The sequence below is a fragment of the Macrotis lagotis genome, chromosome 2 (genome assembly GCF_037893015.1).
Source record: "Macrotis lagotis isolate mMagLag1 chromosome 2, bilby.v1.9.chrom.fasta, whole genome shotgun sequence".
NCBI lineage: Eukaryota > Metazoa > Chordata > Mammalia > Peramelemorphia > Peramelidae > Macrotis > Macrotis lagotis.
Genome location: NC_133659.1, coordinates 214372789 through 214386356, shown reverse-complemented (window position 1 = coordinate 214386356; position 13568 = coordinate 214372789). Strand labels below are relative to the sequence as shown.

The window sequence follows — 13568 nt, the reverse complement described above, 5'->3', positions numbered from 1 at the left end:
TATGAAAAAGGTTTCAAATCATTATTGATTAGAGAAATGCAAATTAAAACAATTCTAGGGTACCACCTCATATCTGATGATAATCTTAAGATGAGAAAAAAGAAAAATGATCAGTGTTGGAGAGGATGTGAAAAATTGGGACATTAATACACTGTGGGTGGAATTGGAAACTGATCCAATTATTCTAGAGATCAATTTAAAACTATGCCTAAAGGCTAATTAAACCATACATATCCTTTGACCCAGCAATACCACTATTATGTCTATATCCCAAAGAAATCATAAAAAAATGGGAAAAAGATCCATATGTACAAAAATATTTATAGCAGCTCTTTTTGTAATGGCAAAGAATTGGAAATTGAGAGAGGATGCTTGTCAATTGGGGAATGGCTGAACAAGTTATGGTATATGAATTTATGGACTATTTTTCTGTAAGAAATCATGATTGACCAGAGTTTAGAAAAGTATGCAAAGACTTACATGATGTGATGCTGAGTGAAGTGAGCAGAACCAAGAGAAAATTGTACACATTAATAGCAACATTATGAGATGATCAACATTATGAGATGTAGCTCCTCTCAGCAGTTCAGTGATCAAGGACAATCCTGAGAAACCTGATACGGAAAATGCCATCCAATACCATGCCAGAGAAAGAATTGTGAAGTTTGAATGCAAAGCAAAGCATGTTATGACCACTGTTTGAAACTTTTTATGCTTTTTCTTTCTTACTCATGGTCCCCCCCCCTTATTTCTAATTCCTCTTTCACAACAGGATTAATATGGAAATATGTTAAGCATCATTGTATATGTATGTCATTTACCAGATTGTTTGCTGCCATTGGGAGAAAAATGAGGAACTCAAACTTGCAAATGGATGAATGTTGAAAACTATCTTTGCATATAATTGGAAAATAAAATAAAAATTAAAAAATAACAATGATTAAGTTCTTAAGAATTATATGCATCATCTTTCCATATAAGAATATAAACAATTTAACCTTGATTTCTCTTTCATATTTACCTTTTTATGCTTCTCTTGAGTCTTTTAGTTGAAAGTGATAATTTTTGTTTATCTCTGGTCTTTATCAGAAAATTTTGAAAGTCCTCTATTTTGTTAAATATTAATCCCCCCTGAAGGATTATATTTTGTTTTGGTGGGTAGGTTAATCTTCTCATAATACTATTTCCTTTGCCTTCTGGTATATCATATCAAACCCTTTACTCTTTTTTTAAGGGTTTTTTTTTGCCTTTACTCTTTTAATGTGATAGCTGCTAAATTCTGTGTAATCCTGACTGTGGCTCCCTGGTATTTGAATGTTTTTTTCCTCCAGCCCCTTGAGGAATTTTCTTTCCTGGGAACTTTGGAATTTGGTTGTAATATTCCTGGGAGTTTTCATTTTTGCATTTATTTCTGGAAGTGATCAATATGTTACCCATCTTATATAGACATTGAGAGTGAATTAGGATAGAAATAATTGCCTCATTTTTTTCAATCTCTACTATAGTAAATGACAGCCACCTCACCTTCTTCAATATATCTATGAATGAATTAAGAATAAATTGTCAATTATTTATCAACAAACTGTTAGTGATGATAGGGAGTGTCTTCAAGACTCACCTCATGTATTCTGAAACTGGTGACTGGGGAGGCAGTTCCCAATTTTGTGCTCCAGCCCTTTGGGAGTTTGAAGTTAAAGAAATCAGTTGTGGATGAATAGTGCCCAGATGGGTGGGTAACTTCCAATCTGCATCAAGAAAAGGAAATACAAGAAGTTAATTCAAGAGCCAGAAATGGGGTATGCTCTTTCTACCAAGACAAGGACTAGGTCTGAATTCTTTGTTGATGATTTAATAGCTGTACAACTACAATGTGCAACTAAGCAGAAAGTAGTTTTCCTCCAAATCTGAGCAAAGGAAAGCATTATTATAGGGAAATAAATCACACCTATTTGCTGCTATGAGGTGATTTTCTGGCAACTCCTAGAGTTTGATAAACAGTTTTGGATGCTTTGTCAGTTATTATTGGTTTCTGTGATACTAGTATAAATGGGCAATCATTCAGCTTCTACTACAATTTTGTATGAATTCTCCTTCTTAGGAATCTAATTAAGAAGAGATCATAAGAGTCAAAATACCCTTCCCAAATAGTCAAATTGACTAATCCGAGATAATGTACCTTATGCCATCATTTGAATTTTTGTAAGATAATTACTTTATCCTTAACATCTCTCAATAGGCCAAGGTGAAGGCCCTCTTTTGAGAGGTGTACACTAGGAATTTCAAAAAACTTGTCAGATTGGATCAGAATATTGTAGTTAGAAGGGATCTTGAGAGGTCACTCAATGCACATCTTCAGGAGTAGAAAAACTAGCCAATATAGATGAGGCTCTCTCCTATCTTTAAAAGGCCCAGAGAAGATGACTCTATACTTTTCCTGCCTAGTGCTAGTCATACATTAGTGTCATCAGAAGATGCTAACTTATCCTTAACATAATTGCCACAAGTTGCTGTTTATTTCCATTTACTATGCTCTCCTATTTTGATTAAAAATTAGAGGGGGTGGCTAAGTGGCACAGTAGATAGAACACTGGCCCTGGATTCAGGAGGACCTGAGTTCAAATCTGACTTCAGATACTTAAAAATTACCTAGCAGTGGTGACCTTGGGCAAGTCACAACCCTATTTGCCTTGTAAAGAAAAACAAAAAAAAAATAAAGAAAAAAGAAAATTGGGGGAAGGGGAAGGCAGAGAAAAAAATATCTACCCTCACTTTTTAAAAATTGCAGTCTTTTTATATTTATTTCCCTTCTATGAGAATTTGATGTCTCAGATGGCCAGAGACTTAGCCCATAAGTGGGTTCAACAAAATAGGAGCAATATTAATTCTATTTTCCCATTGTTTAATGTCCCAGGGTTTGAAAATGGAGAATGGTGCTAAGGTGATAAAGCATCTTTCTAGGAGTGGGAAAATTTGGAGTAGGGGAAAAGAATGTTAAATCAAAATGACTCTTTTCACAAATACCCATAAGTATCACACAAGTTAATGAGAGGATTTTTTTTTGAGGGGGAGAGGTGAGTATGATAAGGTATGGGAGGTCAAGAGGAACTCTACTATTCCTTAAAATTAGCAGAGCCCAATTCTTTTGCATATAGTAGGCACTTAAGGACTATTTCATAAATGAACAAATGACAGCAAGAACTAAGGGTATTGTTTTGTTTGCTTAGTTTTAGTTATTCCAACCTTAAATTTCTTTTTGGATTGTAGTCCTAATAAAAATTTGATCTTTCAGAAGTAAGTGATACTCCCAAATGCACTAGTTGTTTCATGATTTTAGAATATAACAGTACATAATAATATCTCTTAAACAGCTGTCATTTCTCAACACTTTTTAAAATTAGAAATTGTATCCCTCAAGCTGACCAAAGCCTCAATTACACAAATGAGATTCTAATTCCTGAAGTAGTTGGCAGTTTGCCAAACACAAGTCAGTGACCTTTGCATCAGGTGGTAATGAAAGTCTATTCTCTAACTCACTCTTGATCACAGAACTGTCTTTTTTTCTTATGTTGATGAGATCATAGTTTCTTTTAGGTGTGTATGAGGAGGGAAGAAGTGAGATGAAGATATGGAGAGAAAGAGATAAAGTTCCTATTGCAGTCCTTGTCATATCACTTCTACATTGTGATGACTTTCTGGGAGGTACAATGAGAAGTCAGATATGGTCAACCAATTAATAAGCATTTATTGAGATTCTACTAGGCATTATGGGCAGTTAGGTGGTACAGTGGAGCTATGCTAATCTATTAATATGAAAGGATATAGTGCTAATCTAGTATGACTTGTTCTTAATGGAGTCATGATGGCTCTTTATAATCATGGCTTCTTTGTCGAGCTATTAATCAACTATATTTTTACTCATTTGTTCTAATATTTTACCATTAATAAAAGTCCAAGTCATTGGCTTTTGGTTGGAGATTTTATTCTTTTTTAAATATGGGAACATTTCTCTTTCCTCATTTTTGTTGGTCTTCTATTTTCCAAGATCTTTCAACTCTAACAACGATTCAGAAATCACATCTGCCAGTTCTTTTCATTTCTGTTAAAGTAGTGTATTTGGGCCAAATAATGTAAATTCAACCAGTGAAGCTATATGCTGCTCTCTTGGTATCTCCTTGCTTTTCTTGGATATCAACTCCTTAGTTGTCATAACTGGTACATAGTCCATTTTCATTGGCAGAGAAAACAGAAAAATTAAGAACTGAGAAAACTTACCTTGTCTCTTTTGACAGCTATCATCTTTTCATACATCTCACCAAAAGTCTTTCTTCTTTGAGCTTCTATTTTCTCCCCACTTAGCTCTAAAAATTCCTTTTTGTTCTTTTTAGCTTCACTCAACAGCTTCAGATCACTCTAAGCTTTAGTATTTCTGATACCATTTTTTTCCCAGAACCAAGCTCTACTCATATTAATTTTGTTACTTGGTCTTGTTTCTATTTTCCAAACATATCTTCTTAAAAAAAAATCTAAATTTCTCAGTGAGTTTTCCATGTAGTCATATCAGTCTCTTTACACAAATCCTGTATTTCCTTCCCAGATAGAATTATTTCCCTTTGCATTTTGAGAATTTCATTCTTCAGCTTTTCCCATCTCTCCTGGGCTAACACCCTCTATAGAATTTTATTCCCATGAAATCTTACCTACTTTTCCTCTCAATATTTTGAAATGTGCTCTTCCCAAGTTTAGATGGATGTTGATCTCTTGCTGGATTTTGTATTCTTTAGCTCAAATTCTAGGGATGGATGGTCATTTCCTCCTAGAGTTCCCATCATTTCTACCTCACTCTTGCAACCAGTTATTCTCAGTGAGAATCAGATCTGGAATAAAATTTCTTCTTGGATCCTTGGTTCCTTTTGAAAGATTAAATCATCACTAATACAAGATATTATTAGGTCCTCTGATTTGATTGGGTGCAGGTTGGTGTTGGGGTAAAGGTCAGAAGACTGGAAAGAAGACTAAGTCCCTTAAGGGCAGAAACTATGCTATTTCTCATTTTTGTAGCTCTGTGACTAATTTAGTACTTTCCTTAACTTAAAGTAAGCACTTAATACATGTTTATGGAATTGGATTAATAGAGTTCAAATAATTTCCCTTTACAAACTTTTTTTCTCTGACTTTTGAGTAGGAGTGAGGAGAAGATTTGGAAAGACTGGTTGAAAGCTTGGGCTAGTGGCCACAAATGGAAGAAATTGCTAGTGATTTCCAAAATAGAGAATAAGGACATAACTAAGACTAACATCAGACAAGATGCTCTGATCGCTACTTGAAGGACTCACTGACTTTCACTTCAGAGGTCCAGAAAGTTTTTAGGTATATCTGCCTTATCTCTGAACTCAGAGCATTCTAATTCAAACTCTACTTCTGACATTTATGACCTTTGGGTCCTTGAGCAAGTCAAACTTTCTAAGCTTCAGTTTCCTTATCTGTAAAATGAATGCAATTGGGTTAGATGTTCTCTAAGGTAACCTTCTAACTCTACAATCTAAGATACTAATATTTTACCAGCTCTAGAGAAAGAGTGAGGATGTGTATTTATAGGAAAACTGGGTGGCAGCCTCATAAAATCCAAGCCATATAAAGTTAAAGCTTGAAGGAAATTTAAAGATGATCAAATCCAATATATTTCCCTTATAGAAAGGGAACTGAGACCTAAGAAGAAGCAAGTTGGTTAGTCAATGGCAGAACTGGGACAAGGACCCAGACCATCTTATTTAATAATTTGACTTAAGTAGCTTCTATGTTTTTTCAGGGTAGCCTCTGACTAGAATCTTTGGGCGCTTTCCTACGTCTCAAAGGTAGGTGGTAGAACATGGATAGAAGAAGACTGAGTCTGGAATTGTGAAGACCTGAGTCATCTGAAGACCTTAAATATTCTTGTGAGACTCTGGACAAGTCACTTAACCCTATTTGCCTCAGTTTCCTCATTATACAATGAGTTGGATAAGAAAATGGCAAAACTACTCCATTATCTTTGTCAAGAAAACTCCAAATAGAGTCATGAAGAATTAGCCATGACTGAAATTACTCAACACCAATATTATTATTATTGTTATTATTATTATTGTCATTATTATTAAGAGTTTGTCCACAGTCCTTTTAAATTCCAAGGCAAAAATGATGATTTCCCCCAATCTCGCCTCTTTCTTATTTGCTCTCTTTCTTTTTCTTTCTCTCTTTCCCCTTTGTATGTTTCAGTGTGGCAGGGTGAAATTATGTTTTACAAACTAAATTTGTCCATGGTCTGTAGATTTCTTTCATATCTTTTCAGATTTCATCTGTTTGGTTTCATGGGATTACATGTGACTAAGAACAAGAAATTTTTAACTTCTTAAGAACTATGTTTTTCAGAATAGTAGTAGTGGCATTTGTATAACTAAAAACTATGACACCATTATTCATCTTAAAGAAGCTTTCAGAGGTGACCTGATGTCTCTTTATTGGATTTACTGTTCTCCTTCCCTTTTTCTTTGAATTCTTCCCTTATTTTGAAATGTGCTGAAGTGATATTTTTATGTTTATTAATGCTCAGGATCTTTCTTGAACAAATGGATTACTACTTCAAATTCATTACCAAGGCTTAACAGTTCAATTTGATGCCTTCAAGGATATTTTGATGCTCTGCAAAATGGGGAAAATGGATAAAATTTTTCAACTACCAAATGGAAACTATTTTGATTTCCTTAATTGAAATAAGAAAAAGAAGTTTAAATGTAAATTAGCTTCCTACTTTTATATAGTTTGGAGGAAGGCAGTGGAAAGAACACTGAATTTGGAGACAGAGAACTTGAATTCCTGGTTCTTTGACTAGTTGTGTGAATTTGGTAAATAATTCTTTGTACCTCAATTTCTTCAACTGAAAAATGATGAGGTTGGACTATTTGGTTTCTAAGTTCCCTGTTAGTACTAAATCTATGACTTTGTGATTATTCAGTGTCCTAAGAAAATCTCTTAGTCTGAACATACTGTAGAAGATCCTACTTTTTCAATTTTCTTACACCCTATTGTTGTTTTGAAGAAGTGTTGTCTTGACTCACACATGATTTAATACACGCAAAGTTGCATAAAGTCTTCAGCCTCATTCTCTCTTCCATAAGTCATCCAAGTCCAGTGGCAAGACAAAAGTGAGGATTATTGGTGATGGCACTGAATGACTTTGGTGTCTTTGATGTCAGAACAAGTTCAAGGTGTTCTACAATGCCTACTTCAGCTACCTTCATGGCCTTGGGAACAAGGCCTCTGCTCATTCCACCAGGGGAGGTCTGCACATGCTTGGGATATACATCATTCTTACCAATGAATTTGAGCCTGCTATGAGGACTAACACCTTTGATGTGGGGGCTTGCCCAGCCTTTTTAGGAATGCTTATCCATTTTTGGTGTCTATCTGTGACTCCAAGATGCTGTAGTTTGCCCAGAGGCCACACCTCAGTATAAACTAGGAAAACTAATTTTAAATCTTAACCTACCCTTCCCCCCCTACTATGATCCAGTGAGCCAACCTTACTTATTATCCATTGCACATGACTGTCCTGGCTCTTTGCACTGACTGATCCCAATATCCAACACATGCTCTTTTATCAACGTTATTTCCTTGCCTTCCTTAAAAACTCAACTCAAGGCCCAACTTCTTATGAGTCCCTTTTCAATTTTTCCTTATTTACCAGGGCCTTTCCTTCTGAGATTTTCTTCCAATATAAATTTTATGTGTATTTAGTTATTAATATATTGTCTTCCCCATTAGAATGTAAACTCTTTGAAAGTAAGGGTAGTTTTTAACCTTTCTTTGTATCTCCAAAGCTCGGTACATAGTAAGCAATTAATAAATGATTGTTGAATGACTACATTTATAAATCCACTCCAGAATATTCTCTTAGAAATATCTGTGGGTACCAATGGGTGGTCCTGGGAATAGATGAGGAAAGGAACAAAGAGAGGACAAAGAAAATGAATAAGAACTTACAAAAGGGTAGGAGACATAAAAGACAAAAAAGAAGGGAAATAGTAAGAGATGGAAATTGACTTTGAACTTTCAATAAAGATGTCAATAACAACAATATAATAATCTAATATATGTATAACATTTTAGAATTTACATGGTATTTTGTTTCAATGATTATTTTTGGCAATTAATGTAATCTTTACAATATTCATATTATGAATGAGGATGTCACTTACCCAAAGTTATAAAGTAAATCTGCAGTAGATCTGGAAACCAAATCCAGGCATTCTAGTTCTAATTTCATTATGCCATACACCAACAATGATTTCAGTTATCATTAGTAACACCCCTGCCACATAGGTGGTCAGTCCTTATTCTGAAGTATATATTTTCTCATTTGTACTACTTGTTCATACTCTCATATTTAGCTTAGGTAGAAGATATACTTGGTGGATAGAATCCGGTAGAAGACTTGATGTGATAAGATGGAGTCAAATGATTTGAAGTCAAGAGTCAGAGGATCTGGCTTTGAATCCCAGCTTTGCCATTCCCTAGTGACTTTGGGATAACTACTTGAACCTCTCTGAATCAGTTTATTCATTGTAAAATAAAGAAAAAAATCTGCCTTAATAATCAAGTGAAATATGTGTATAGTAAATCATTTAGTATTATTAAATCTAAAATATTAATATTATGCTGATTATTTTAAGATTCCATTTTAGTTTTGTCTATCGTCCTTCACCCGTATAGTCACACTTTCATATCCTTATTTCACAGAAAATGAGATAATTCTCCATGGAAAGACCTTACCCTGCAAGTCTTTTCTTGTTTCAGTTTTGTTGAGGTAAATTCCTTCTCTTTGAGTTTCTGAGTCTCCTGCAGGCTTTGAGCTTCCTTCAGTGACCAGCATATGATTCCCCTTCTGACCAGCAATTGATGGGTAGCATTCAGTCACATCCTTTCCCTTCCTGTTCTCATTCCACTTGTAAAAGTGATCTCTAAACATAAAGAGTTCCAGGGAAGCATGATATTCAGAGTGAGTCAATTATTTTCAAATGAATCCAAGATATGGCCAAGGTCAAATATTCCAACAATAAAATATTTAGTCTGAACCACAAATTATAGCAAGATTTTCTTTGTAAAGAATGATGCCTTCTTTGTAAAGAAAATCTGGAGGCCCAGTTAGGGCTTTTCCAGGAGAGAGGTTCATGACAGGAAGAGTAAGAACAACTCTATCTTGTTTAGAGCCAAGTATCATAGGTTCCAACCCTAATAATAAAATAATTATTACTGTAAAATTCATTAATATCATAGGGAATAATTTTAATAAGGATCATCAGCCAAAGGGTACTTGAGGATTTTTTTGAGCAGAAAAGAGGAATGTGGGGTGGCTAGGTGGCATAATGGATAGAGCACCAGCCCTGGAGTCAGGAGTACCTGAGTTCAAATCCGACCTCAGACACTTATTACCTAGTTGTGTGGCCTTGGGCAAGCCATTTAACCCCATTTGCCTTGCAAAAGCCTAAAAATAAAAGAGGAAAGTTCTGAGAGTATTTCATTAATTCCAAGGTAGGCAGCATAAAAGATATTTAATGGGGGAGACAGATTTAGAAGATTAAAAGACATTAGAAAGATCCTCAGGTGCATCTGTTCATACCCATGAACCCTCAAGGTAGACAAGATTAGTTAATTTATGATGAGTTTATTGAACTGGTTAAAAGCAGAAAATCTTCAGATCATTCTACTTTGGCTATGTCTGGGATTAGTTAGGGATCTCCTGCCACAGCATAGAATATAGAAATGGAGATTATGGCTTTGTTTGAGTTCTTTGTGGTTAGTCCATCTGAAGAAACTCTAAATGAGGAACATCATCAGCTTGTTTTTTTTAAATTCTTTCTGGAAGTTAAAGAAATTTAATATAAAAACTGTAATACCGGAGGTATCTATCAATTGAAAACAGTTAGGGGCTTAGAAATAGTTCTTTCCAGGGTCTTATTTTGATGTTAGTAGGTAGAAAGCGAGACCTCTATACTGGATCTATACTGACAGTGTTCTAGTTCAAGTGTTCTTGATATGTGAAAATGAAAAAGGTACACCATTTTTCATTTATAAGTTCAACCAATGAAGACAGAATGGAAATTGGCAGTTTCTGAAACCAATGATTCTTTCTACAAGCTTTAACTTACAAAGTTCATCTGCTGCATGACTGCTAGTGGGTAAAAAAAAATGATTGGTGTTTTTCAGGGGATAAAATCTCAAGCTTAAATAAATATCTACTCATTAACCAACTAACAATTTCCTAGATTTTTCTAATATCTTTTAACACTAGATTGAAAATCATCAAGACATGTTGGGGCATGTTAACAAAACCAAGGTTCAATAAATTTGCTAACTTTATATTTTAGAACCCAATATGAAATTTTTTAGTGCTTAATAAATGTTCTACTTCAGTGGATTTGGTGGGTTGTGGGCCTGTCTATAGTGTTAGGAACTTTTAATAAAATAAAACAGGAATCCAGGAAATCTAATTGAAGAACCAGGTGTGGTCAAGATAAAGCTTTTCATCAAGTACCTAGTTATTGGAAATTTTGGAATATCTCTATAACTGTAACTTTTGGCACCTTATAAAAATATTAATAAAATTTTGGTTAAAAATGTTTTTTAAATCCCCAAGTTAAATCTGCAGTGAGTTCTGTCAAGGCTTCCATCTGTTTTAAATTAACTGTGTTTATTCTTTCCATTCATTTCCTCCAGTTCAGCATAATCAGTTAGAAATGATCTTGAGAACATATTTTAAAAAAAAAAGTTGAACTTTTTCTTCTTATACATAAATTTTGCTTAAAAATCACAGATCTTATTACTGAAAAAAAGGAATGTATGTCTGCTTTTCCATCTTTCCCTTTTTTAGATATATAAAGTGAAACTTTATTATAATCAAAAAAGATAAAAAGGAATAGAAATGACATAGCAAGCAAGAGTCATTGCTGAATACTGTTATGGGATTGCAACAATCTTGTACTTTGAAACTCAGGGAGGATGTAATTGTGGTCCAAAACAAGTTATATTCTCATGTCTAAAATATGAGTTATATTTTTTAAGTGCCACATTCATTCTTAAGTCCATTTATCTCTTTTAGTATCCCAGACATAAAACACATGTTATGCTCAGCTATATAATAAAGTGGCAAACACTATACCATTGACATCACAGGACAGCTGCCTAGACCTCAGATGTTGGATTCTAACTTGAGTCTTTAATCAACGAGTGCAGTTATCTGAGGAATCTTTAAATCCTGCTTATAACTTGCTGCCAGTTCTTCATCCACAACACTTTGAAAGAATAAGATTAAGCATGGCAAAAAAAACCCAAACCCAAAATCAAACAAATAAAAAACTCCAAATTATAAATCTCAACATGTTTTCTAATGGGTCAAAGAGTTTCTGAAAGATATAGTTATATTTGCCTGAAATTTTGTGTTACTACAGATTCTTTTTGGTAAGGAAGATAATGAATTTCACTGTAACTTTTTGGACCTTATTATCCACTTTCTTGCCAGACAGGATCATAGACATATTTTCATGTACTCATACTAGGTCTCTATGTTAGTTGTATAAAAGTTTGCAAAGATGTAATATTACATTAAACATTATAATGACATGCTAAGCTTGAATGTAAGGATCATCTCTCAGATCAATAATTTTCTTTTGGTAATCTCTCAGATCAATAATTTTCTTTTGGTAAGCTGTATCCCATACATTGAATTTAATAATACTTCTATTAGTATGGGACATAGGGGGAGGGATTTCAACATGAAAGGCATCTACATACTTCTCAAATTTACCAATCAAATTAGGTTCTACAATTATGGTTTGTCATCAAGTTAGCATTGAAGTTGGAGTTCTCCATGGGTAACCATCAAGATGGTTCTTTCAGAAATGATCTGTTTCTGTCTTCCTGAAAGATGGAAATATGGGAAAAATGCAATTCAAATACTCAGGAACAAATGCTGCATGATGGTGCACATGGACTAGCCTCTTTCATATCTTAATAAGATATAAAAATTTAAGTTATTCTTGATGAAGATTGTAATAGTGAGCCACTGACTTTTGCAAACTGATATTCCACATTAAACCTCATCTTTATTGACACTCCATTGACTGAAATGGGCAGAGAAGATAAGATCCTATTGAGTTTAATTGTTTTTTTTTTTTTAGGTTTTTTGGCAAGGCAAATGGGGTTAAGTGACTTGCCCAAGGCCACACAGCTAGGTAATTATTAAGTGTCTGAGACCGGATTTGAACCCAGGTACTCCTGACTCCAAGGCCGGTGCTTTATCCACTACATCACCTAGCCGCCCCCAATTGTTTGTTGATGATAGGAAAAAAGTATTTGTTTTGACAATGTCAATCTTAAAAACTTTTCTTCAACAAGGTGTTTCCCATGGATATGTAAAAAAGTCATACACGGGTTCTAGTAAGTGTAACAATACAGATAATTTCATTCAGTGACTATTATCAAAACCAGTCTAAAAACAGCTTATATATATTCACCAAAGATGTTTGTCGCTGTCATGAAAAATGTTTAGCTCAGATTTTAAATGGAAGAAAGACTCTTATTGAGAGTGAAAACTTCTATGTATTGAGAGTACATTCTAAAAAGTTTATTTGACTGTTTCTATATATGTTATTTATATTGTTATATTGAGTATGACATTGTGTATTTATCTCACATATAGACAAGTAACATTAGGGAATAGATCTGCAGAACTGAAGACATACATCTGGTTAAGAGTGATGTTTCTTCCAGTGGAGGAGTTCAGAATCCACTATGATTTGAATAACAAAACATCTTGAGGAATTATGATGGGTATGAAGATATGAAAAATGTTAAAAGATAAAAGGTAATTCAAAAGGGATTGAAGATGAATCTACAATGAGCATACAAGACCCAAAGGTAGAGAAATCACTGTTTTGTTTTTATTTTTTGCTTTTTAAAATTTAAAGCTTAGTATTTGGTCAGGCCTTATTGGTGACTTGGAAAAAAGATTAAATAGGACTTACAATTACCGCTCTGTTGATAATAAAAGCAAGAATGTAATGAGAGAAAAAAAGAGACAGAGAGAGAGATAGAGGCACAGACTGATACAGAGACAGAGATGGAGAGGCAGAGACAGGGATACAAAAAGAGACAGAGACAGAGACAGAGAGATAGAAAGACACACACACAGATAATGAGATCTAGTACCATCCTTTCATGGGGCTCCTAGTCTAGAAAAAAGAGATAAGACACATGCCCATATGAAAAGTTAATTTGTCACACCCAGAAAATCAACTGTAATCAGTTATTTTGAGAAAGGAGGACTTGGGCTACTGACCCATGGGAGAAGAAAACTCAGACACAGTTCTGGGGGGGAGGGGAGACAAGAACTCTGCAAGGCTGCCTCTAGCGGATAAACAGAACAGAAATAACTAGGAACTGAGAAGCTCAGTTGATAAATGAAGTAGAAGAAGAAGAAGAAGAAGAAGAAGAAGAAGAAGAAGAAGAAGAAGAAGAAGAAGAAGAAGAAGAAGAAG

At 34.4% G+C, this 13568-nt stretch overlaps 1 protein-coding gene across 1 annotated transcript in view; it reads right to left on the bottom strand.

Moving 5' to 3' along the window:
- The window catches only part of LOC141512089 (cilia- and flagella-associated protein 337-like), a 130591-nt gene that overhangs the window by 16911 nt on the left and 100112 nt on the right, over nt 1-13568 (bottom strand). Inside the window, 3 exon segments of the mRNA XM_074220973.1 lie at nt 1619-1641; nt 1644-1745; nt 8806-8993. Of these exon segments, the coding sequence (XP_074077074.1) occupies nt 1619-1641; nt 1644-1745; nt 8806-8993 (313 nt within the window).